At 40.0% G+C, this 25,924-nt stretch overlaps 1 protein-coding gene across 2 annotated transcripts in view; it reads left to right on the plus strand.

The window, feature by feature from the left end:
* Positions 1-25,924, plus strand: part of CD2 (CD2 molecule) — a 119,391-nt gene that overhangs the window by 83,278 nt on the left and 10,189 nt on the right. For both annotated transcript variants that reach the window (XM_044004769.1, XM_044004768.1), the window contains exon 4: positions 14,270-14,392. In XM_044004769.1, the coding sequence (XP_043860704.1) occupies positions 14,270-14,392 (123 nt within the window). The remainder of the gene's footprint in view (positions 1-14,269; positions 14,393-25,924) is intronic.

The following is a 25,924-nucleotide window of genomic DNA, read 5'->3' on the forward strand; positions in this document are numbered from 1 at the left end:
TATGCTTTGATATGCATTCAGATTCCATCAGTTCTTCCTCTGGAGGTAGATAGGATTTTTCATCATAAGTTCTTTGGAATTTACTTAGATAATTATATTGCTGAGAATAGATATGCCATTTACAGTGGATCATCACACAAATATTGTGTTACTGTGTACAATGGTCTCCTGGTTCTGCTCATTTCATTTTGTACCATTACTTACTTATAAGTGTTTCCAGGTTTTTCTGAAACCATCCTACTCAGCATTTCTTATATATATGATAGCTTTTTCAATTATTCCTCAACTGATGGGCATTCTTCTCTAATTCTTTGCCACCACAAAAAGAACTGTTATAAATATTTTTGTAGGTAAGGGTCCTTTTCCTTTTCCTTTGATCTCTTTGAAATATAGACCCAATAGTGGTTTTATTGCATCAAAGGGTATGTGAAATATTATAGCTCTTTGGGCATAGTCACAAATTGTTCTCCAGAATGGTTGGATCAGTTCATAACTCCACCAATAGTGCGTTAGTGTCCCAATTTTTCCACATCCCCTCTAACATTTGTCATTTTCCTTTTCTGTCATATTAGCCCATCTGATTAGGTGTTACGTGATATCTCAGAGTTGGTTTTTATTTTATTTTATTTTTGTGGGGCTTAATGTCAGGAGACATCACATTTCTGTTGTTTGGTCATTTTTCTATTACTACTGTTCTATACTACTGTTTATTCAGTCATTTTTCAGTCATGTCCCACTCTTCGTGACCCCATTTGGATTTTTCTTCGCAGAGTCCTGTAGTAGTTTGCCATTTCCTTCTTCAGCTCATTTTACAGATGAGGAAACTGAGGCAATTAGGGTGAAGTGATTTTCCCAGGGTCACGGAGCTACTAAGTGTCTGAGGCTGGATTTGACTTGTTTTTTTGGTTTTTGGGGTTTTTGTTTTTTTTGGTGGGGCAATGAGGGTTAAGTGACTTGCCCAGGGTCACACAGCTAGTAAGTATCAAGTGTCTGAGGCCAGATTTGAGCTCAGGTTCTCCTGAATCCAGGGCCAGTGCTTTATTCACTGGGCCACCTAGCTACCCCCAGAGTTGTTTTAATTAGCATTTCTCTAATCAGTAGGGATTTAGAGCATTTCATATGACTATAGATAGCTTTGATTTCTTTTGAAAACTGCCCATTTACATCCTTTATCAATTGGGAAATGCCTCATATTTTTATGAATTATACTCAGCTCTCTAGATATCTGAGAGATGAGGCCTTTATCAAAGAAATACTGTAAAATCCTCCCCCCCCCCCAGTTTCCTGCTTTCTTTCTAATCTTTGCTGCATTGGTTTTGTTTGTGCAAAACTTTTAAAATTTCATGTACTCTAAAATATCTATTCTACCTCCCATAATACTCTCTATCTCTTATTTGGTGACAAATTCTTCCCCATCATTCAGGTAAAATTTTCCATTCTCCCCTAATTTGCTTATGATATCACCCTTTATTTCTAAATCATGTACCCATTTTGACATTATCTTGGTGTATCATATACGATGTTGGTCTATATCTAGTTTCTGTCAAACTGAATTTTAGTTTTCCTGGCAACTTTTGTCAGATACTGAGTTCTTATCCCAAAAGTTTGGATCTTTGGGTTTATCAAACACTAGGTTACTAGGCTCATGTATCGTAACCTAATCTATTCCACCAATCCACCACTCTATTTCTTAGCTAGTACCAGATTATTTAGATGATTACTGTTTTGTAATTCAGTTTGAAATTGGTACTGCTAGGCACCTTCCTTCACATTTTTCATTGATTTTCTTGATATTCTTGATCTTTTGTTCTTCCAGATAAATTGTTATTATTTTTCTAGCTCTGTGAAATATTTTTTGGTAGTTTGATATGTATGGCACTGGAATGGAATAAGTTAATTAATTTAGGTAGAATTGTCATTTTTATTATGTTGGCTTGGCCTAATAATGAGAAATTAATATTTCTCCCATTGTTTAAATCTGGCTTTATTTGTTTGAAAAGTATTTTGTAATTGTGTTCATATAGTTCCTGGGTTTGTCATGGCAGGTAGACTCTCAAATCTTTCATACTGTCTACAGTTATATTCATTGGAATTTCTCTTTCTATCTCTTCCTGCTGGATTTTGTTGGTAATATATAAAAATTTTGATGATTTATGTGGGTTTTCCTGCAACTTTGCTGAAGTTGTTAATTAATTCAACTATTTTTTAAGTTAATTTTCTAGAATTCTCCAAGTAGACCATCATATCATCTACAAAGAATAATAGTTTTGTTTCCTCATTGCCTATTCTAATTCCTTCAATTTCTTTTTTCTTCTCTTATTTCTATTGCTAGTATTTCTAGTAAAATATTGAATAATAGTGGTAAAAGTGGGTTTCCTTGCTTCACCCCTTTTCTTACTGGGAAGGCTTCTAGTTAATTCCAATTATAGATATTGCTTGCAGATGGTTTTAGATGGGTGCTACTTACAATTTTAAGGAAAGCTCCATTTATTTGTGTTTTCTAGTGTTTTTCAATAGGAATGAGTGTTGTATTTTGTCAAAGGCTTTTTCTGCATCTATTGTTGCAATCATATGATTTTTGTTGTTTTTGTTATTGATATGGTCAGTTATGCTGATAGTTTTCCTAATGTTGAACCAGACTTACATTCCTGGTATAAATTCCACCTGCTCATAATGTATGATTTTTATGATATATTTCTGTAATCTCCTTGCTACTATTTTATTTAAAATTTTTGAATTCATTAGGGAAATTGGTCTACAGTTTTCTTTCTCTGTTTTTGCTCTTCCTGGTTTAGATATCAGCAGCATATTTTTGTAATAAAAGGAATTGGTAGGGCTCCTTCTTTGCCTATTTTTCCAAATAGTTCATATAGTATTGGAATTAATTGTTCATTAAATGTTTGGTAGAGTTCATTTGTATCCATCTTGTCCTGTATTTTTTTTTTCTCCTTAGGGATCTCATCTATGGTTTGTTCAATTTATTTTTCTAAGATAGGGTTATTTAAATATTCTATTTCCTCTTCTGTTAATCTGGGCAATTTCTATTTTTGTAAATATTTATTTGTTTCACTTTGTTACATTTATTGACATATAACTGGGCAAAATAACTTGTAACGATTGCCTTAGTTTTATCTTCATTGGTGATGTATTCACCATTTTCATTTTTTATATTGGAAAGTTGATTTTCTTTCTTTCTTTTTTTTATTTTGGTGAGGCAATTTGGGTTAAGTGACTTGCCCAGGGTCACACAGCTAGTAAGTGTCAAGGATTTGAGGCCAGATTTGAACTTAGGTCCTCCTGAATCCAGGGCTGGTGCTCTATCCACTGTGCCACCTAGCTGCCCCTTTTCTTTCTTTTTTAAATCAAATTAGGAGGTGATCAATGGATTCTTTCGATTTCTATTTCATACTCTGATTCTAGGATATAAAGGCAGTTTTCTTTGTTAATTTTTTGAAAGATATTGTTTAGGCTCTTTTTTTATTATCGTGGCTTTCAGGTATTCCAATAATTCTTAAATTAGTTCTCTTCAATCTATTTTCCAGGTCAGTTCTTCCAATGAGATATTTCACTTTTCTTCCATTTAAAAATTCATTTGGCTTTATTTTATTGTTTCTTGATGTCTCGTGGAGGCATACACTTCCACTTACAATTCTAATTTTTAAGGAATTATTTTCTTAACTTAGCTTTTGTATCTCTCTTTTTTTCCATTTGCCCAATTCTGCTGTTTAAGGAGTTTTCTTCAGTGGATTTTGGTACCTCTTCTACTATTTGACCAATTCTGTTTTTTAAGGTGGTTTTTTTTTCAGTATTTTCCCCTCTTTTTACCAAATTGTTGATTTTCTTTTCTTATTTTTCATGTAACTTTCATTTCTTTTCCAAAATTTCCTCTACCTCTCTTATTTGATTTTGAAATCTTTTTTTGAGCTTTTCTAGGAATTCTTGTTGGGTTTGTATCTGATTCACTTTTTTTCTTTTGAGGCTTTGCTTGTAGCTGTTTTTATTTAATTGTCCTGTTTTGAGTTTGTGTCTTGCTCTTTGTCACCAGAGTAACTTTTTATAGTCAGGTTTTTTTTGTTATTTGCTCGTTTTCCATCCTATTTCTTGACTTTAACTCAGTTTTTTCTTGACTCTGAGACAAGTCCACTATCCCTTATATTATGCTGCCTTTTTGCCCCCCCCCCCCAAAACAACACACCCATCCCTCTGGAGATGTCAGTTCTAGTCAATCAACTGATCAACAAGTATTTTATTAAGTGCCTACTAGGTGCTAGACACTATGCTAGATGCTGAGGACACAAAGAAAAAAAAATTAAATAATCCCTGCCCTCAGTTTATATTTTATTAGAGGTGATTAATTGATTTGGGCAAAACCATGTCCCTGTCTTGGACTATCATGCTGCCTGGAATATGAACTGAAATGTTTAGGGAAAGTTGTAAGGAAAGTGGCTTACTTTGTTAGCCGTACTAATCTTGGAAATTCGCCACAGCACTCAAACTAACAAGCAATCTAAGAGATGTCTTTCCCCAATCATACCCCCTTTTTCTCTGAAAGAAAAGATGAATAATGAAAGAACATTTCTTTGGCAAGTAATGCCATTTCATACTGGAAGTAGGGATAGAACTCAGAGCCCAGAAAGAGTAAACAAAAGGTGCCTCAAAAGCTGCTTCCTACTCTAAGCCTTTGTTGATTGTCTCAATTGTCAACACTATTTTCTAACCCTTCCCCTCCCCCCATTTACTTTATCCATGGCATCCCAAGAGTCTCTAGTGAAGTTATAAACATTCTTAAAAACACACTAAGACTTTTGTGACCCCTGTAATTTCAGGGGTAATCAAGATAACACAGAACTCAATTCCAAGAGTCCTCTCAATATACCTGATAAGATTATAGGGTGTGGAGCTAAGGTGAGAATGATGCATCCCATGGAGGTAGACATGAGCCCTGGTGCCTTGCTGACAATCCAAGGGAGAGAAAGCTTTAGAGAAGCAGAATTCATTCCTTGCTCTTTTTTCTAGGCCACAAAGTAGGGACATTCCCTCTGACATGATTCAGCAATTGGCTGCCTCCCTCAACTCCCCCCCCCCCACCAGTTTTTTGTTTGTTTGTTTGTTTGTTTTGTTTGTTTTTGTTTTTGTAGGGCAATGGAGGTTAAGTGACTTGCCCAGGGTCACACAGCTAGTGTCAAGTGTCTGAGGCTGGATTTGAACTCATGTCCTTCTGAATCCAGGGCCGGTGCTTTATCTACTGCACCACCTAGCTGCCACCATAAATGTATATTTCTCATGTAACAATTAACATATACCCTTTTTTCTTTTTTAAAGTGAGGCAATTGGGGTTAAGTGACTTGCCCAGGGTCACACAGCTAGTAAGTGTCAAGTGTCTGAGGCCGAATTTGAACTCAGGTCCTCCTGAATCCAGGGCCGGTGCTCTATCCACTATGCCACCTAGCTGCCTCTTCCCCCACCAGAAAGGTGCCCCTGAAACCTACATGTACAGCTAGCTCCATGGGATGTGAGTCTTTGAGATAAAAGTCCATGCCCTTTAATCCCATCAAGGAGATAAAGGGGGGGGGATGGGATTATAAGATTGAGCAGGGGTTCTCATGATCACTCCATAGAGTGCTCATTTTGTATATATTTTGTACATATTTCAAAAGTACTTCTTTGTGTGGGGAAGCTAGGTGGCACAGTAGAGTCCTGGGTCTGGAGTCAAGAACACATGAATTCAAATCTGGCTTCAGACATTTATTGGATGTGTGATCCTGGCAAGTCACTTAATCCTGTTTACTGCAGTTTCCTCATTTGTAAAATGAGGTAGAGAAGGAAATGGCAAGTATCCAGTATCTTTGCCAAGAAAACCCCAAATAAGGTCACAAAGAGTCAGACAAGACTGAAAAGACTGAATAACAACTTATTTGGATACTGGTTGGTTTCTTTTTGATGCAATGTAAGTTCCTTAAAGATAGGCACTTTTGTTTTTCTTTGTATCGTCTTGCATAGTGTCTGACATATGAGGAGCTTAATTAATACTTTTTGAATTGGACTGAGTTGAACTGAAGATAGGCAGAAGCTTCTGGAACCCTGGGCACTGTGTAACATTTTTATCAATGGCATGGCTAGCACCAGGGCTGGGTGACTTCTCCAGTTTGTAGATGACACCAATCTAGGAGGCTGAGTTAACATGTAGGTGACACATATGAAAAAAACTTCAATGGGCTATTTCTAAGATGAAATTGAACCATCACCAATGGAGAGTCTTACTCTTATTTTCTAAAAGTTGACTTCACAAGAACAAGGTTGGAGGCGGCCTGACCAGACCACAACTGGGGGTGTTGGGGTAGTGATATGCAAATTTGGCAGCCAAAAAAGTTCATGTGATATTAGCCAACAATGAAAGAGGCTGGGTTCCAGGACTAAGGAGGAAGGAGTTCAGTTGTGCTCTCCCCCTAGTCATATCATGTCTAGAGTAGTTCAATCTAGGGATCATGTTTTGAAAAGCATATTGATAATGTTGAGGGCATCAAGATGAGGGTTTATAGGATCCTGAAGTTGAAATCATGTCTTATGAGACTGCTTGATCTAGAGAAGAGAAGATTATGGGGGAAAATGTGATAGCTGTGTTTGAGGATTTCATGGGGAAGATGGATAAGTCTTGTTCCACTTAGGCTCAGAGACCAGAACCAAAAGCAGCCCTTTCATTTTATGCCTGAGAAGATTAAGGTCTCTTAGAGATTAAGTAACTTGTCAAAAGTCATGCAAATAGCGTCCCTATCCTGGGGGAGACCTAGTGAAGAGAGGGCTGGATGGATCTGGAGTTAGAAGGACCTGAGTTCAAATCTAGCCTCCAACATTTATTAGTGATGTGACCCTACACAAGTCACATAGCCTCCATTTGCCTCAGTTTTCTCTTTTTGGGACAACAATAGCACCTCTCAGAGCTGTTGTGAGGATAAAATGAGGTAATATTTGTAAACTTTAAAGGGTTATATAAATGCTAGTGATGATGATGAAGAAGAAGACGAATCTATCAATCAATACTAGTTGATTAATAAGTCTCTCTTTATTTGGAGGTCTTCAAACAAGGTCTGGATGTCTACTAGTTGGGTGTACTGAAGGAAACCTCCCCATCCCCATCCAAGAGGAAGGAGGAGACATACAGAGGGAAATATGTCTCTTTCCACTTTTTTTTTTTGTGAGGCAATTGGGGTTAAGTGACTTGCCCAGGGTCACACAGCTAGTAAAGTGTCTGAGGCCAGATTTGAACTCAGGTCCTCCTGAATCCAGGGCTGGTGCTCTATCCACTGCACTACCTAGCTGCCCCATCACTTCTTTTTAAAGACAAAAAAGAGAGAGAAAATTAATGCAAAAAAACTGGAAAAAATCTGACCTTATACTTTATGTCCTGCACACATGGACCCCAAGCTCCACAAAGGAAATGGGAGTGGGGAGGTATTGAAGGTTGGATTATTATTCAGGTCTGGTTGGATCCTTGAGCCTTTGAGGTCTCTCAGCTTTGAAGGTCTGTGACCATGTGAACACTGGGGTCTAGAGAGGGGAGGATGAGGAGAGCTTGGCAGACCATTCTTTCTTCCCTCCAAGCAAAACAAGATAGAGTCAGGGTCCAAAAAGAAATGATGAAAATGTGTAAGGCAGTTTGGGGGCAATCGTTGGCTGACAGTGGAGCTCCGCTTCTCTTTTCAGAGTTTCTCAGGGGATATAATAAGAGGAGGTCAGACAGATATGGCTTCCCAGCCAAGCCAGCTTTGTGCAAGGAATTGATCATTTTTGCATGATGGGAAAAGAAACGTCTTTTGTCTCAGTCTTTTGCCTGTTAGAGAGGCTTTTTACTATAGTCGACAGAGGACTGGGCAAGAAGGTACGGCATAAATTCCAATTCTAGTTCTACCCCTAACTTAGTTGATACCCATAACTGATTGATAGATTTTTCTTCTTGGAGAATAACAGCATAGTGATTGACATATACGATCCATGTCATATTCATACATATATGATGCTTTAAAATTTACAAGGCACTTTTCATATATATTATCTCATGTGAGTTTCTCAACAATTCTGGGAGGGAGGGAGGCAGTATAGTTTTATTATCCCCATTTTTCAGATGAAGAAATTGAGCATGAGCAAGGTTAGTTGATTTGCCCGCGGTCTTCCAAGCTAAAGTGTCAGAGGTGGCATTCGAAAAGAGATCTTCTGGACTCTGGGTCCAGCATGCTGTTATGCCAACCTGCCTCTGCAATTCACTTCAGCTCACTAGACTTCAGTTTCCTTAACATTGATTTTAATCAAGGGTCCAGAGGGTAACATGCTCGCCTTGGTCTGGGTTTTGGGGTACTCTCTGGGCTACCAACAAGAGGGCGGTGACTTAGGGTAGCAGTCCAGCTGACAATCCTGAGACTTCAATGAGGATCAATAAAAGGATCACGTCACCAATCTCTAACTCTCTCCTCCCTCCCCTGTCACTAAGATGGAGTGAAATCACCTCTCCCCCAGCGTTATAGCTTTCTTTCACCTTTACTCAAGTCTCCTTTTGATCGTTCATCCTGGCACAGAACCTAGAGTCACTCTAGGTTCTCAAAAGCTCTGCCAGTAGGTTGAGAACTCTGGCCTCTTCTTCCATGCTGGAACAGTTTGGAGTCCATGCTCCTAGAGGACCTCTGTGTCTGAGAGATGTAGATCAGTCTACCTCAACGAAGGACTGCTGCCAGGACGAGAACACTAGGCTTTGGAATGAGAGGACCCGGGTTCAAATGCTATCTATCTCTCATGCTTACTGCCTGTGTAGCCTTGGGCAAATTATTTAATTTCTCTGGGCCCCAATTTCCTTATCAGTAAAATAAGAGGGTGGGACTAGATAGCCTCTGAGGCCCCTTCCCTCTCCAACTATGATGCTATGATTGGCTCCCTGAGGGTGAATTTGGGTGAGGGGTCTTTAATTCACAAAGATGACCTACTTAGGGGGCAGCTAGGTGGCACAGTGGATAAAGCGCCAGCCCTGCATCCAGGAGGACCTGAGTTCAAATCTAGGCTCAGATACTTGACACTTACTAGCTGTGTGACCCTGGGCAAGTCACTTAACCCTCATTGTCCCACCAAAAAAAAAAAAAAAGATGACCTATTCAGGAAGGCTTGGAACTGGAGCACTCCCTCAACTAGAGTGTCAATATATTGATCATAGTTTTCCTCTAGTGGCTGACCTTCATGCTCATTTTAAATCTTGGATGTGTTTGGGGAGCCTGCAGGTTCTGGCTGAGTTACAGCATCCTTTTTTATTTGCCCAGGACTCTAGCAGCCCCTTAAGGAGGTACTTGGGGTGAGCTCTGTCTTGGGCACTGGGGGAAGGAATGTGAAAGAAATAGTCCCTCCCCTTGTGTGGTTTGTGGCATAGAATGTCAGAGCTGGAAGGAATCTTGGAGATTATCTCCTCAAAACCCCTTGGAGATTATCTCAGAAAAACCTCTCCTTGTCCTGGGATACTTGGACCATTTGCCCAAGGTCATATGGCTTGGTGGGTGATAGAGCCAGGACTAGCCCATAGGCCCTTCAACTTTCATTTCCATGTTCTTTTAATTATACCACACTCTCTCTGTCTCTAATTGCGGAGGCAATGTATTAGCACATGAAATAAGAGACCATTTACATAGCATCAAGTCAGCAAGTGCAAAATCATGTACTAGAATGCAAATTAAGCACATACTTTTAGAGTGAATACGTACACCATGAGAAGTCAAGGGAAAAAAAAGTATGTGAGTGCGCGTGTGCGTGTGCGTGTGCGTGTGTGTGTGTGTGTGTGTGTGTGTGTGTGAGAGAGAGAGAGAGAGAGAGAGAGAGAGAGAGAGAGAGAGAGAGAGAGAGAGAGAGAGAGAGAGAATCGGGATGTTTTCAGGATTTCAGATTCAGAGCTGGAATAGACATGTGGGGTTATCCAGTCCAGCCACCGAATTTTGCAGATGAGGAAACAGAGTCACAGGGAGGTTTAGTGAGTTGGCCAAAGTTACACAAGCACTAGGCATGAGAGAAACTCATTCCTCTAAGAAGGGATGCTGGCAGTGAATAGAAGATGATTCTCTATCTTGGTGTGAGTGGTAATACTATGAGGGGATGGTCTGGGATCCACAAACTTTTAAGGAGTCCATGAATAGATTTCAGAGGATCTGTGAATGTAGGTGGAGAAAAAAAATTACATGATAAATTAAATATAATCAGTTTCCTTTGGAAGAAGGAGGAGAAGGAGAAGGAGAAGGAGGAGGAGGAGGAGGAGGAGAAGGAGAAGGAGGAGGAGGAGGAGGAGGAGATTCTATTTAGGTGCATGCGTATGAATAGAGAGAGCCCTAAATTGCTACTAAGAAAGGCAGCCTGGTATAGTGGAAGGCATATTGGATTTAGAGTCAGAGGACTTGGATTTGAATCCTAACTGCCATTTACTAATTGTATGATCTTAGGCAAGTGTCTTTACCTCCCTCAGCTTTAGTTTCATCATCTGTAAAATAGGTACAATACAACTTCACTGAGTTGTGGAAAGATAAAATGAAAAAATATCCATACAGTGCTTTGTAATAGTGATGTGTCTTGTAAATGGACATTGTTGTTATGTACTGAATCTTCAAAGTGGGCATTAGAGTGGACAGCCCTGTTCTTCCAGGACACAACCCTTGGTGCATCTGTGGATTTCAGAAAACTGGACTCTTGGCCATGAGCCTGATTCAGGGTGGTGATCCCTGGGTTTCTGAGTGTGTACCCTTCAATGCACATACCTGTATCTATCCTCTGCTTCCCATGCAAGAGGAATCTAGCAGAGAAAAAGAGCCCAAGCCTTTTCCAAGCTCTTCCCTGCCCTGCCCATTTAGGGGCTATGTGTCTAGGCTAACTTCTAGACATTTTGGCCACCTGGTACCTATAGCCCAGACAGAAAAGAGTTGTTTTTTTTTTTCCCTTCCCCTCATGCTGCTATTAGTTTCATAGACCTCTCTCCTTATACACAGTAAGAAGCAAAAGGAAAGGGAGCTAGCATTTAATAAGCATTATAATATTATTATGTATTAGTAAGTATGTAAAATGAGCACTTTACCAATATTGTCTCATTTGATCCTCACAATAATCCTGTGAGGGAGATGCTATTATGATCTCCATGTGACAGATGAAGAAACTGAGTCAGGAACAAGTTAAGTGACTTGCCCAGGGTCACACAGCTAGTAAGTGTCAAGGGTCTGAGGTTGGATTTGAACTCAGGTCCTCCTGAATCCAGGACTGGTGCTTTATCCACTGTGCCACCTAGCTGCCCCTGTAACTATATTTCTTAGGGTTCCAAGGGTACCTCTGAGGAGGCAGGAATTATTCTATAAGGTCATTGACTTGAGCCCCTACTGGTGTGCTTCTATCTAAGATTATCAGTTGAAAATAGCTTCGTTTGCCAGCCTTAAGTAGCTTTTAGAAAGGAGGACTTACTCAGATGGTACAATAACAGTTGGTATAAAACATCCCCTACACATGTTTGTGACACATCCCCCTCCACAAATACATATGGGGAGTCCAAGGGAAAGTGGGATCAAACTAAGAGAACACACGTGGCAAAGGGGTAATTCCCATCTCCTGGTTGTTTGAAATCTGTTTCTCCCATTCATGAAGTGCTCATTAGGCTCCCCTTATATGGGGATCCATCAAGGACACGAATGGAAAAAGGTCCAACATTTCTCAGACCCTACAAAGCTTTCAAGATCTTACACAAAGGATGGAGAAAGAGAACTGGCCAAGGCCAAATCTGAAGCTTCTCCTTCCTTCCTTCCCTCCCTCCTACCCCCAGATGATTCTTCCTCAAGGATGTGCTGGAAAGCCATACCTGCTCTAATTTCTGCAATGATTCCAGTTCTCTAGCTGGTTAATTTATAGACTTATAGTGTTCAACTTTCCTTGGCTTATTCAAACATTATTCTTGTAATGTCATTGAAGTTTGAAGGACTTTTCCCAGACTTTGTCTAATGCCTATACTTAATGGATTGAACATCTTTTCAGTGGGATGAAATTGAGTAAATCAATCACCTATCCTCTATACAAAGAAAGGCAAACATAGCCCCTGGTCTCAAGGAGAGTACATTCTAATATTGAAATACCATGTAAATAAGTAAGTACATACCCAATATAAACTGAGTAGATGAAAATAATTTCAGAGGCAAATTTTTCCCTAGCAACTGGGGGAGACCTAGAAAAGTTTCCTACAGAAGGTGAGATTTCAGTTCAATCTTGAAGGATAAGTGACTTCTCCATAGTGTAGCAGGTCTTCTGACTCAAAGGCCTTCTCACTGTCCTATGCCACAATGCTTCTCTAGGGTTATCTAGGGCCACTCAATTCTTAAAATATTTATTTTTTCTTTAGGGTTCATTATTTAAGTGGATCTGGGTTTATGTGAATTGCCTTCCTGCCCTCTGAATTATAAGCGAACCTCATAGTAGTCCCTGGCCATCCTATCAAACCAGGAAGTATGGTACAGTGGAAATAATGCCAGGATAATAGACAGAGAATGTTTGTTCAAATCCCAGCCTCGGTTTCAATCAAAGCCCTGTCACTTACTACCTATGTGATGTTGGAGAACTTGTTTACATCTCCAAGTCTCAGTTTCTTCATCTGCAAAATTAGTGGTTTGGACTAAATGATGCCTAAGGTGTCTTCTATCTTGAAGTTTTTCATCCTATGATCAGCAGGCAGCAGTGCCATCCCTCTGCTCCCCTTCCTTCTGCCCAAATTGCTTCCAGTTCTCTTCCTGAGCTTCAGGTCTAGATTGGGAAAGCCTGAGAACCATGGTAGATATAGAGGGTGATGTGAGGATGCAGCAGTCATAGAACTAACAATCCTCTGAATTCTCTCTCTCTCTCTCTCTCTCTCTCTCTCTCTCTCTCTCTCTCTCTCTCTCTTTCTTTTGCAGGGCAATGAGGGTTAAGTGACTTGTCCAGGGTCACACAGCTAGTGTCAAGTGTCTGAGGCCAGATTTGAACTCGGGTCCTCCTGAATCCAGGGCCAGTGCTTAATCCACTGCACCACCTAGCTGCCCACCCTCTGAATTCTTTAAAACCAGAACTGCAGTCATCAAACAAAAAGAGCTTGGAGGGAATGGCCAATCTAATAATTTCCCTTCGGTTAATGTTAGATTCAAACTAACCTAGTCCCCCATCTCAGCTCTATTCAAAGGATCCTGAATGTTTTAGCCCTGTTTCACCAGGTTTAGGATTAGCCTTATTTTCTTCTTCCCATTGGATAATTTAAGACACAATATGGCTTATCTATAAAAGGCAAGTGAGTATAAGAGCATAAAACAGCAAAGCCACAATTAATAAGCCACTGTAGTTCCTATTTAGAGGGGGATTTCTCTTCTTAAAGAAAATCCTTTAAGAAATCTGATTTCTATCTCTTTGACTTTTCCCCTGGAGTCCATCATGTTTCTTGCAAAAGAGTAAGCAAATTTCTTCCCATCATTGATTTTTGTGGAAACATTCAGCTGAAGAAGCTATTTCTGTTTTGATGCCCTATTGGGTCAGATTTCATGATACATTATTAGACTGATATTTGTATTGGTTGTAAAATGATACTGCTAAGGTCAAGGTCATGAGTTCGATCTTGGTGCCTCCCTGATTGCTTTGATCTAATTCACAGCCATGTTTTTTTTTCCTCTTGACCACAGCTGGCTACCTTCACAAATGGATCACGTGGAGGTAGAAAACTGAGGATGGCTCATTGCCACACCTCATCCTTGATGAAAAACAACTTATGGGGCAGCTAGGTGGCGCAGTGGATAGAGCAGCGGCCCGAGATTCAGAAGGACCTGAGTTCAAATCCGGCCTCAGACACTTGATACTTACTAGCTGTGTGACCCTGGGCAAGTCACTTAACCCCAACTGCCTCACCACCTCCCCCCCCAAAAAAAACCAAAAAAACCCAACTTATAGTAAATACACTTACTACTTGTTGACTGTCCAGTGGTTTCAGCTTGGACTCTAAAGAATATGTTATTAGTCTGAAAGAGAGAACAATGCCCAAAACAGATTCTTAGGGTTCTGTGTCATCTGTTGACTCTGTCAAGATGCTTTCAAACATTATTTCACCACTTATGTGATCCAGCCATCCCAGGATAAAGTTGAAACGACTTTTCTCATTGAGCTACCTGGGATGGAGGTAACCTACATTCAATCTGGATAACTAACTGGTGACTTTTGCCACTGTGTCCCTATCTCGTGTGAGCTATCTTTTTTTTTTTTTTCCTTACAGCAACAGTCCTGGACATTTATCACATCCTGAGTATTTGTGGAGGTGGGGTAATCCTGTTAATCTTCTTGGCTCTGCTCATTTCCTGTTGCCTGAGGAGGAAAAAACAAAATAAGAAGACAAATGGTAAGCTGTTGTTCAGTCCTGCTGTTGTACACCTGCTTGGGCTAACTGGCTGCCCATGATGAAAAGAGGTGATGAAGAAAAGATTGGTGAGCTGGGCAACTTTAACTGGTAGGGCTGGCAACCTCTGCTTGTGCAGGACATTTTGCAGTTTGCTTAATTGTGAAAATCAAGTACTTTTGAGTGGTAATGGGGCAGATTAAAAAAACAGACCTCAAATGAGGCACCGAATAGCAAATGATTTGCTTCTTCCAGGCATAGAGTTACATGAAGTTTTACATTTCAAAAAAAATTTACATTTTAAATTGAATTTTATTTTATTCTTAGTTCTGAATATTTTCTCTGACTTTCTTCTCCTCAATCTATTGAGAATATATATATATATATATATAATGTATAAATAAACTTGTTTCAAATATGTTTAGTCAAGCAAAACAAATTCCTGCATATTATTTCCAAAAGGAAAGAAAGAAAAAAGGAAGGAGAGAAAGGAGAGAAGGAAGGAAGGAAATAAGGAAGGGAGAAGAAAGGAAGAAAGGAAAGAAGAAAAAGAAAGAAAGAAAAGAAAAGAAAAAGAAATAGGCTTCAATCTGCAGGACTGAATGAGATAATATTTCAAAAGCACTTAGCAAAGTGCCTAGCACATAGTGGGCGATTAAATGCTTATTGCCTTCCCCTTTTCTTAGTTCTTTTTCTGCAAGTATGAAGGCTGTTTCAACATGAGTACTCTCAAATTGTGGTTAGTCATTGTATCGATCAGAGTAAAAATTTGAATGTCATAGATTCTAAAGGTAGCGGAGAGTATCAGAGGGGTTTTCCCCCACACACCCCAAAAGGTAGGTCGACTTCACTCCCACCTTGGCATAAAGGTTCTGGCTAGCTCTGCCTCTTTCTGCATCTCCTTGCCATCTTAGGCCAGTCAAAATGTACATTGTCAGTGGTTGGACTATATACAACTTTGATTCATTCTTTTATTTATTTATTCAAACAATATTGCAAGGAGAGATCATTCCAGATAGAAATAATAACAACATAAGTAAAAACACAGAGGTGGAAGGCCTAGGGCATGTTTTGGGCAAAGTGAATAGCCTGGTTTCATTGGATTGGAGACTGCTTGAAGGGAGAGAATTAGGAAACAAGACTGGAAGGGTTGACTGGGGTCAGCTCTGAATGCCAAACGTCGTACAGCACTTTACAGATTGAGCCTTAAGTGTGTAAAGAAACTAGTCCTCAGAGACATATTTCTCTTCACTTGCCACACTGTTTGCCTTGGTTAATTCATCAGCTCTGATGAGTTCAACTATCATTTCTATATAGATAACTCATATATATATATATATTCTCTATCCCGAGTCATATAACTGGATGTCTGATTCAGTTGTTTTTGCTCAGTCATTTTTTCGTCATGTCAACTCTTCATAACTCCATTTGGGGTTTTCTTGGCAGATACTGGAGTGGTTGGTTGGTTTGCCTTTTCCTTCTCCAACTCCTTTGACAGATGAGGAAACTGAGGCAAACAAGGTTAAGTGACTTGTCCTGGGTCACACAGCTAGTAAATGTCTGAGACAGGACTCAAACTCAGGTCTTGTTGAATATAGGTGCAGAATTCTATGCACTGCGCCATTTACCTGAGTCTTCTTTCAAGAACAAGGCGTCAAGTACAAAATGCAAACCCTTTGTTTTAGCATTTAAAGCCCTTCATAGTTTGGATTTAGTTCATCTTATTGTACGCTACTCCCCTTCCCATACTCTACATCCCAGCCAAACTGGCCTGCTTCCTATTCCCCAGATTTGGTGTCCCATCTGCCACTTCTATGCCTGGAATGCGTTCAATCTTTTCTCACATTTCTATTGTCAAGTCCTTTGTTTCTTTCAAGGCTCAGTTCATATGATAATTCTTTTTTTTGTTTGTTTGTTTTTGCGGGGCAATGGGGGTTAAGTGATTTGCCCAGGGTCACACAGCTAGTAAGTGTCTAGTGTCTGAGGCCGGATTTGAACTCAGGTACTCCTGAATCCAGGGCCGGTGCTTTATCCACTGTGCTATCTAGCCGCCCCCTCATATGATAATTCTGATGAGAAATTTGTCCTGGGTCCCTTGCCTGCCATAAATGGCTCTGTCCCTTCTCAAATTATCTTTCTTTTATTTATTTGGGTACATGTTGTACACCTCCAGTAGAAGGTAAGCACCTTGAGCACAGGGACTGTTTTTTTTTTTCTTTTGAGCAAAGGAGGCTTACAATCTATGTGGTGAAGTAAGGAAATGAAATTAATCAATTAATTGAAGATATTATTAAATGTCTATTATCTGTCAGGAACTGTACCAAGAGCTAGGGATATGGATACCAAAAATGAGTGCCTGACCTCAAGGAGCTTACATTCTAATAGAAAGAAACAACTTACATGCATACATGCATACATACATGTGTGAGAATATACACACAAACACACATACACAGTACATGCATACACACATACACATATGCACATGTAGCAGGGGTTTTAATCCTGAGTCACAGGGAGGGTGAGCTGATATATATATAGGGCAGTCAATTGACTCACCCTTGCTAGAAATAATGGTAATCTTGATTTAATTTCTTTGTCCAGAGTTAGAGGTAAAAAAGAGATGGGGGGGGGGCAGCGAGAAGGATTGTTGTTGTTCTGTTGTGACCAACTCTTCATGACCCAATTTGAAGTTTTCTTGGCAAAGATACTGGAGTGGTTTGTCATTTCCTTCTCCAGGTCATTTTACAGATGAGGAAACTGAGGCAAATAGGGTAAAGTGACTTACTCAGGATCACACAGCTAGTAAGTTTCTGAGGCCAGATTTGAGCACAGGTCTTCCTAACTCCAGCCCTCTCCATCCACTATGCCACCTAGCCATCCTGGGGGGGCGGGGGTTTCAGTAGGGCAAATGGCAAGAGGAAGGCCATGATGGGATGTGTGAATCATAGTCTGGTCTGGACCTGGATGGATATTGTGAGCTATGTAAGCTTGCACTCAGTCACCAATCAAAACAGCTCATCCCTAAATATATACAAATGACTGTAATAAAAATTGAAATTTAAGAACATAAAATATGCCAGAGTTTGCTCTGAGCTCAAATCACAGAGAGATCAGCCTTGGCCGGGGCAAGGGGAGGGTTCAGGGACACTTTTGTGGAGGAAGAGGCATTTGAGCTGAGCCCTGGAAGAATGAAGATTTAAAGGGAGAAGGGAATATAAGAATGTTATGAGCCACAGAGGAGGGAAAGCTTGGGACAGTGTTTGGGAACAGTAAATTATTCGGTTTTTTCTGGTGCTCTGAGTACAAGGCATAAAAGAGGAGGTAGTGCAAGGTGATTCTGGAAAGGTAGGAGTTGGCAGATTTCAGTGACTGGAAGGCTAGACCAGTCAGAAAGCCATGAACCTTGATGTTTCCCCAATTTACATTCTCTTTACCATCTCCGGACCTTTGACACTGTTCCTCGTATTCCTGAAATGTTCTCTTCCATGTAACCGCCACCTTTCTGTCTACTGAAATACTTCTCTTTCTTTAAGGTAGACTTTCCTTATTTGGGGTCCATAGACCCCCTCCCCACCAAGGAGACCCCAGAATAGATTTCAGGGGATCCATAAATTTGGATGGGAAAAATGACAGCTTTTATTTTCACTGACTTCTAATTGAAATTGAACATTTCCTTCCATTATTTAAAAATATGATTCTGATAAGGGATCCATAGCCTTTACCACACTGCCAAAGGGCTCCATGCCACAGGAAAGGGTAAGTACCCCTATTTCAAGGCTCCTACCTCCACAAAGCTTTCTCTGATCTTTTCTCCAACTACAAAGCGACTTCTCCCTGCTTGAATCTACTATACCACTTTAACTGGACTTCTCCTGTTTACTTTATAAATTCCCAGAATGCATAGGATTTAAAGATAGAAGGGACTTTAGAGATTATCCATGGCAAGACCCAGAGAGAAGTGATTTGCCTAAAGTTGCCTAGGGAGTAAAGAGTAGAATCTCCTTTTATTGAAGGTTTTCAAGCAGGATGACCACTGATTGGCTATGATATAGAAGGGATTCTGCTGGATCTAGAACAATGATATCAAATTCAAATAGAAAAGGGGCCACCAAAGCATACATAAGGATCTATGGGTATGTTAATTTAGAAAACCACAGATTAGCATTATCTATGTTCTATTGTATTTTTATTTATTTTGTTTAATAGTTACTGATTACTTTTTTTTTTAGTGAGGCAATTAGGGTTAAGTGACTTGCCCAAGGTCACATAGCTAGTAAGTGTTAAGTGCCTGAGGCAAGATTTGAACTCAGGTACTCCCGACTCCAGGGATGGTGCTCTATCCACTGCAACACCTAGCTGCCCCACTGATTACATTTTAATCAGGTTCAGATCACTTGGTCTGCTTGACTGGAGTCCAGCTAGCCCAATCTCCTAATTTTATAAATGAAGGAAGGTTAATATACTTGACCAAAGTCATAGAGGTAGTTAATACCCAAATTGGTATTTGAACCCAGGTCCTTGGACTTCAGAAGCAATTGTTTGTTCCACTGTAGCATGCTGATTGGTGGATTGGCGACCCTTGAGGATTCTTCCCGTTCTGAGGTCCAGTGCTGAGTTAGCTTGGCACAGAATGATAGCATTGATATATATTTTGTGCGTTTATGTATTTGTTATAGCCTTCCCTAACTAGACACTAATCTCTTTGATGTCCAGACTGTGTCTTTCTTCAATTCTGGATCTCAGCTCCCACCATAGAGCATTATGCACATAGGGGATTCTGAATAAAGTCTTAATTGAAAGAACAAATTAAATGGAAGGCTTTTAAGCAGGTGAGTGGTATGTTCAGAACTCTTAAGATCGACCTGGCAATGCTGTGTAGACGAGATGGGAAGCAAAAGTGAGAGACCTGATGAGTATGCAAGTGGATGGACAGTGGGAGAAAAAATGGGACAGATGATAGGGAAGTTATACATCATTTTTAGCAACCCCAAGCTGCTTTGTGATACCAGACTCCATTTTTGGAACACCAATACTTTAAACCATAGAGGCCCAATTACATTTCTCATTACATTTCCAAAATGTAATTTCCAATTACATTTTAATTTGATTTGAGGGTACTTAAGAGTGTTGTCTCCTAAGTGCCCTCAAACCGGATTAAATTGTAATTGGGAAATATCTAACAAAATAAATAAAAATACAATATAACATAGATAATGTTAATATGTGGTTTTCTGAGTCAATATGCAGCCTTCAGATATCCTAATGGATGGCTTATTGGCCACCATTTCTAGGTGAGTTTGACACCACTGCTCTAAGTCTATGATCATGGTTCCCAGCAGTTGTTGAAGAAACACAATTGCAGGTGATCTGTTGGAGCATCCCTGACCTAAATAGACTGGCATATTAGCCCCAATTGAATGACAGAAGTGGCATCAAATCTATCCTTCAGGAAATGTATAATGAGAAAAGGTAGCTAATTGTTCATATAGTGAAACTGAGAGACAGCTGAAGTACCATACTGATATCCACAAAATATGAAAATAATAATAGCTAACATTCAGACAGTGCTTTAAGGTTTGCCAAGAGTTTTACACACACACACATACACACACATACATTTATATAGACAGGGTGTCCCAAAAGTCTTATGCTAAGGCTATGCATAGCGAGGTCTATGCAGTACATATTTATACATACATATGTGCATGTACATATATATGTATACATAATAAATTATTTTAATTCTCACAAAACTCTATGAGATAGCTGATATGATTATCCTCATTTTATAAATGAGGAAACTGAGGGTGAGAGAGGTTAAGTGACTTGCCTATGTATCCTGGGAGGAGTTCCACTTTGAATGCAATGGACCACTCAGAACTTGAACGTCCATATGAGTAATTTCTTTTATCAGTCCTCAAGGAGTTTCTGTGAAATCACAGAAGCCTATGCTTAAATCCAAAAGTAGTTCTTTTTTTAAAAACTTTTTTTTGGTTTGTTTTGTTTTTGCAGGGCAATGAGGGTTAAGTGATTTGCCCAGGGTCACACAGATCATAAGTGTCAAGTGTCTGAGGCTGGATTTGAACTCGGGTCCTCCTGAATCCAAGGCCATTGCTTTATCTACTGCACCACCTAGCTGCCCCCCATAAAGTAGTTCTTAAATACTCCTTGTCCAAAGGGACAACAACTGTGTTTTAGGTCACTCCACTTAGTGGCAAAGTTAACTCAGATTGTCCTGGGCTTGTCCCACAGTTCCCTGGTCACAACAACCTTGGGGTGGGGGAAAGGTGTTGAGGAGCCAACTGAAGCCTCTCAGGGTATGCACTGCAGGTACAGGGGGAAAGGTTACTTCAAGTTGCTCTGAGTCTGCACCATAGCGTCCTGGTCCATAATACTAGGGTGACATAGAATACAAGCATCTGAGGTAGCAATCGAATCCAGGTCTTAATGACTCCACATCAGGCACTCTCTCCACTAGCGGCCCAGGAGGAAGACTTCTAGTATACTAAGTATATGTAGGATTTAAGCAAGAATGTGAGGACAAGAATCATGAGGTATGAGAGGAGTCGTGGCTGGGTCACAGATTATTTATTTATTCCAGGACCTCCACAGTGGCCAGGCGATACCATTCTGTCACAGCCTGGAGAAAAGGCTCTTCTGAACCAACAGATCCAGGGAGAAAAATAAATCAATGTTTCACTGATTCTCCCTTAGGGTCTTGGTTCAGACTCTACTTCCAGGACTCTTCCAAGAGTGAGCTGCTTCTCCAAGAGAGGACAGATGATGAGCAGCGAAGGAGCAGAAAGATGGGAGGAGGCTTCTGTTCTCCCATCATTGGGAGAGGATAGAAAAGGTAGGAAGAGGTATGAAGTGGCTGGTCATGGGATTCAGCAAGAAATGCCCTCATCCACACCAGCTGGGATCAGTTTCTCATGATTGGTTCACAGGGAGTTGCCAATTTGCATTCAGGAAGCTGACTAAGCTATCACTAAAAGGCATTTAGTTCATCACAGCAATTTGCCTTAAGATCGTGAACAAGAACATAGAGGGCTGAGAACTACAAGTTTCACTTCCAGAAGGAATAGAAGCCAAGCAAGGTGGTGCAGTGGACAGAGAGCTGGACAGGGAATTGGAAAGAACTAAGTTCAAATCCAGCCCCAGAAACTTACCTGCAGTGTAACCCTGAGCTAAGTCACTTAATCCTTGCCTGCCTCAGTTTCCTCATTTATAAAATGAGGAAAATAATAGCATCTATGGGCAGCTAGGTGGCAAAGTAGATAGAGCACTGACTCTGGAGTCAGGAAGACTCATCTTTGTAGCTTCAAATATGACCTCAGACACTTACCAGCTGTGTGACTCTGAGCAAGTCATTTAACCCTGTTTGCCTCATTTTCTTCATCTGTTAAATGAGCTGGAGGCGGGAATAGCAGATCACTCCAATACCTTTGCCAAGAAAACCCCAAATGGGGACACAGAGTCAGACACAACTGAAATGATTAAACAACATTATCGTAGGATTCTTATACAGATAAAATGAAATGTATTTGTAATGTTCTTTGCAAACCTTAAAGCACTACATAAATTATAATTATAATTATAATAATTAGGCTAGGGAAATTTTGTAGTGTTGTAATAAGAGTGAAGGATTGTCTTCCTGCTATTGTCAAAGAATAGCTATGTATGCACAAAGTAGGGCAGCTAGGTGGTGCTGCAGCAAATAGAGCACCAGACCTAGAGTGAGGAAGACCTGAGTTCAAATTTGGCTTCAGACAATAGCTGTGTGACCCTGGGCAAGTCACTTAACCCTTATGGCCCCTCAAAAAAAAAATAAAAGGATCAGTGGAAGATTTCCTGATAACTCAATGATCAGTTCATGATATTAATCAATCAAAATTTTGCAAGGAAAAGAAGATAGTGAATGTAATTATAGTTAATAGACATAATTAATATAGTCTCAGAAAGGCAAGTTTGACAGAGGTAATGAGGTGTTGATATGTTAAGGAGGTGTTAACATCTAGTGATCCTTTCACAAAATGTGAATACCTTTCTATAATGGAATTAAGGGGAGAAATCCTTTTGGACTTGGAAAACAGATGGAAACACATTAAAAAAAAATTTTTTTTTTCATTTCCTCTTTGACAATTCCTTAGTCTGAAGTTTTGGGTTTTTTGACTGTTTTCTCTCACAACTGGCTTTGAAGGACTTTTGATAAATAAACACTGGATTAATTCAGAAATTTTAGAATACATGCCAGGAGTTACCTGTGTAGGAGACCAACATGGATAGGTGGGGAGAGGGGATGATTTCTCTACCACCCCTCCACCAGTCATATATTGTGAGCTATAGCTGGAAGGGGGGCTCCTCAATCAGAAGGAAATGCTGCTTCAAGGTGCAAGATACACATTCCAAATACAGAGACTGAGTAACTTGAAGGAAGAAGTCACTTCCAGGAACAAGACCTCTAGCAGCAGAGAAAGGCTACGGATTTGGAGAGCTTTTCTTGGCAATAAGGAAAGAATTCCAGAATACAGTAGAGAGAACACCCTGGCAGCTTGATTATACAACCTACCAGGCAGAGATACTATATTCACCTTCCCAGGATATTTCTTCAGAATGTTCTTGACTTTCAACCAAATGTTCCCCACCAGGCCTCCCCAGTCTGATACCTGGATATCTTCATGCAACTATACCTCTTAATATACAATGTTATTCTGCTTCCTATTTTATCTATTCCTTTTTTTTTTTAAACAAGGGAGCTAGGTGGCACCGTGCATAGAGCCCTGGACTTGAAATCAAGAAGACTCATGTTTGTGAATTCAAATCTGACCTCAGACATTTCCTAGCTATGTGACCCTGGGGCAAGTCACTTCACCTTGTTTGTCTCAGTTCCTTATCTGTCAAATGAGCTGGAGAAGGAAATGGCAAACCACTCCAGTATCTTTGCCAAGAAAATCCCAAATGGGGTCACAGAGAGTTGGACGTGACTAAAAAATGACTGAACGGCATCATCATCATCACTTTTTGTGGATAAAGTTTCTTTTCAGACCCACACTTCAGCCATGAGCCTCTGTCTACCAAGTCTCAGTGATACCTGTAAGGTCTTTATGTTAGGCTTTCTAGTTTACTCTGCTTATTACTAATATATTGGGTACTTGTGTATAGACATTGGAGGCCATGGATTTGCTTTGTGGCTTCTTTCTTGGATTGAAACTCCCATGAATTAATGGGAATCTCTCTTGCCATTCTTTTGATGTTATAGCTGCTCTTTTCTATGATCTCTAGCTTGGTAAGTAGATAGATGGAGGGATGGATGATAGATAGAAAGACAGACAGACAGATAGATAGATAGATAGATAGATAGATAGATAGATAGATAGATAGATAGATAGATAGATAGAAAGTTTTTTCTCCCCTATGTTAGGGCTGTACTGAGATGCATGGTGTCAGAATGAAGGAGGTGAGAGTCTCTCTGTATTCTGTCTTGGTCAGACCATGTTTGGCATATTGTGTTCACTTTGGATTTGAAGGGCAGCTGGTGACACAGTAGTGATACAGTGACACAGCTACTTAATAACTGTGTAACCCTAGGAAGTCACTTAACTTCTTGCCTCAGTTTTCTCATCTGTTAAATGGGACTAATAATAGCACCTACCTCCCAGGGTTGTTGTAAGGATCAAATCATCATATTTATAAAGCACTTAGCACAGTGCCTGGCACATAGTTAGCACAATATAAATGTTATCCATCATGATCATCCCCATCATTACCACCATATTTTCATAGGGATACTGACATCATCAGGAGAAAGTGCAAAAGAAGACAACCAAAATGGTGGTGTGGACTAGAGTGCATGTCATCAAAGGAACCATTAAGGGAACCAACGGGGTATCTAGAGACAGTATAGATAAGGGAATGATATTTGTCTTAAGATATATGAATTGCCACCATGTAGAGAAGGGATTAGATTGGGTATTTTTTTAGCATTGGCAGTGGATGGTAGCGGGAGGAAGGTAGGTTCTATATTAGGGTATATTAGGGCAAGACAAAACTTCCTGTTAATTAGAACTGTATGGGCTGCTTCAGGAAGCAAACCTCAAACAGAGGTTAAATGGCTCTTCGTGGGAGTTGTAGTAGAAGTACCCTTTCGGTACAGGTTAGTGAGGGAGCCTCTCAGGTCCTTCCCACCTCTTATCTTCCATATTTCTTTGTTTGTTTGTTTTTTTTCGGTAAGGCAATTGGGGTTAAGTGACTTGCCCAGGGTCACATAGCTAGTAAGTGTTAAGTGTCTGAGGCTGGATTTGAACTCAAGTACTCCTGAATCCAGGGCCAGTGCTCTATCCACTGTGCCACCTAGCTTCCCCTCTTCCATATTTCTTTTTTTTTTTTTTTTTTTTTAGTGAGGCAATTGGGGTTAAGTGACTTGCCCAGGGTCACACAGCTAGTAAGTGTTAAGTGTCTGAGGCCGGATTTGAACTCAGGTACTCCTGACTCCAAGGCCAGTGCTCTATCCACTGCGCCATCTAGCTGCCCCTTCTTCCATATTTCTTAATCCTGTAAATGTCTTTGGACCTTTAAGTCTGGTTTAGTCAGACTGAATTCATTCATTTCAATTGTGTCTGACTCTTCCTGACCCCTTTTGGGTTTTTGGTGAGTGTGTGGTTTTTTTTATTATTTGGCAAAGATCCTGTAGTAGTCTGCCATTTTATTCTCCAGATCATTTAACAGATGAGGAAACTGAGGTAAACGGGGCGAAGTGACTTACCCAGGATCACACAGCTAGTGTCAGAGGCTGAATTTGAATTCAGGTCTTCCTGATTTCAGGCCTGACACTCTATCCACTGTAGCACCTAGAAAGACCCAAAGAAAGGAAAGCCACTTTAATAACAGCTAATTTATATAGAGCTTTGAGATTTGTACAGTACTTTATAATTATTATCTCATTTTATCCTCACAACAACCCTGAAGATAAGTGCTGTTATTAACTCCATTTTATAGATGAAGAAACTGAGACACAGAGAGGTTATATGATTTGTCTGGGGTCACACAGCAAGTAAACTTCTGAAGCCAGATTTTAATTTAGGTCTTCCAGATTCCAGGTTCAATGCTCTAACCACTGTGCAACCTAGCTGCCTAGACTGGGATGGGTTTCTCAGCTTTGTTCAGGACTGTATCCAGCCTCTAAGGAAATTTCCCAATGACTACCAGAGCAAAACTAGTGTTCAATATGTAATCTAGGGCACAGTTTCTTTGGGCAAACAAAATCTTGTGGTTAATCTCCACCAAGAACTGACTAGCTCTGGGCAGAATATTTTTACACATTTTACTTACTGTGATAAGTATCTTAATATGTATGGAGCAGAAACAGGGAGGAGGGATCAGAGAGCATTACACAAAATGGATTATCAGTCTCTGGATAATAAAAAGTTAATTGTGTTATCCCCATTCCTTAAGATGGCTAAAGGGAGAAAAAAAGATAACACATTTCTATACTACTTTAGGATTTGCAAAGCCTTTCCTCACAAAAATTCTGAG

The sequence above is a fragment of the Dromiciops gliroides genome, chromosome 4 (assembly GCF_019393635.1).
Source record: "Dromiciops gliroides isolate mDroGli1 chromosome 4, mDroGli1.pri, whole genome shotgun sequence".
Classification (NCBI taxonomy): Eukaryota; Metazoa; Chordata; class Mammalia; order Microbiotheria; family Microbiotheriidae; genus Dromiciops; species Dromiciops gliroides.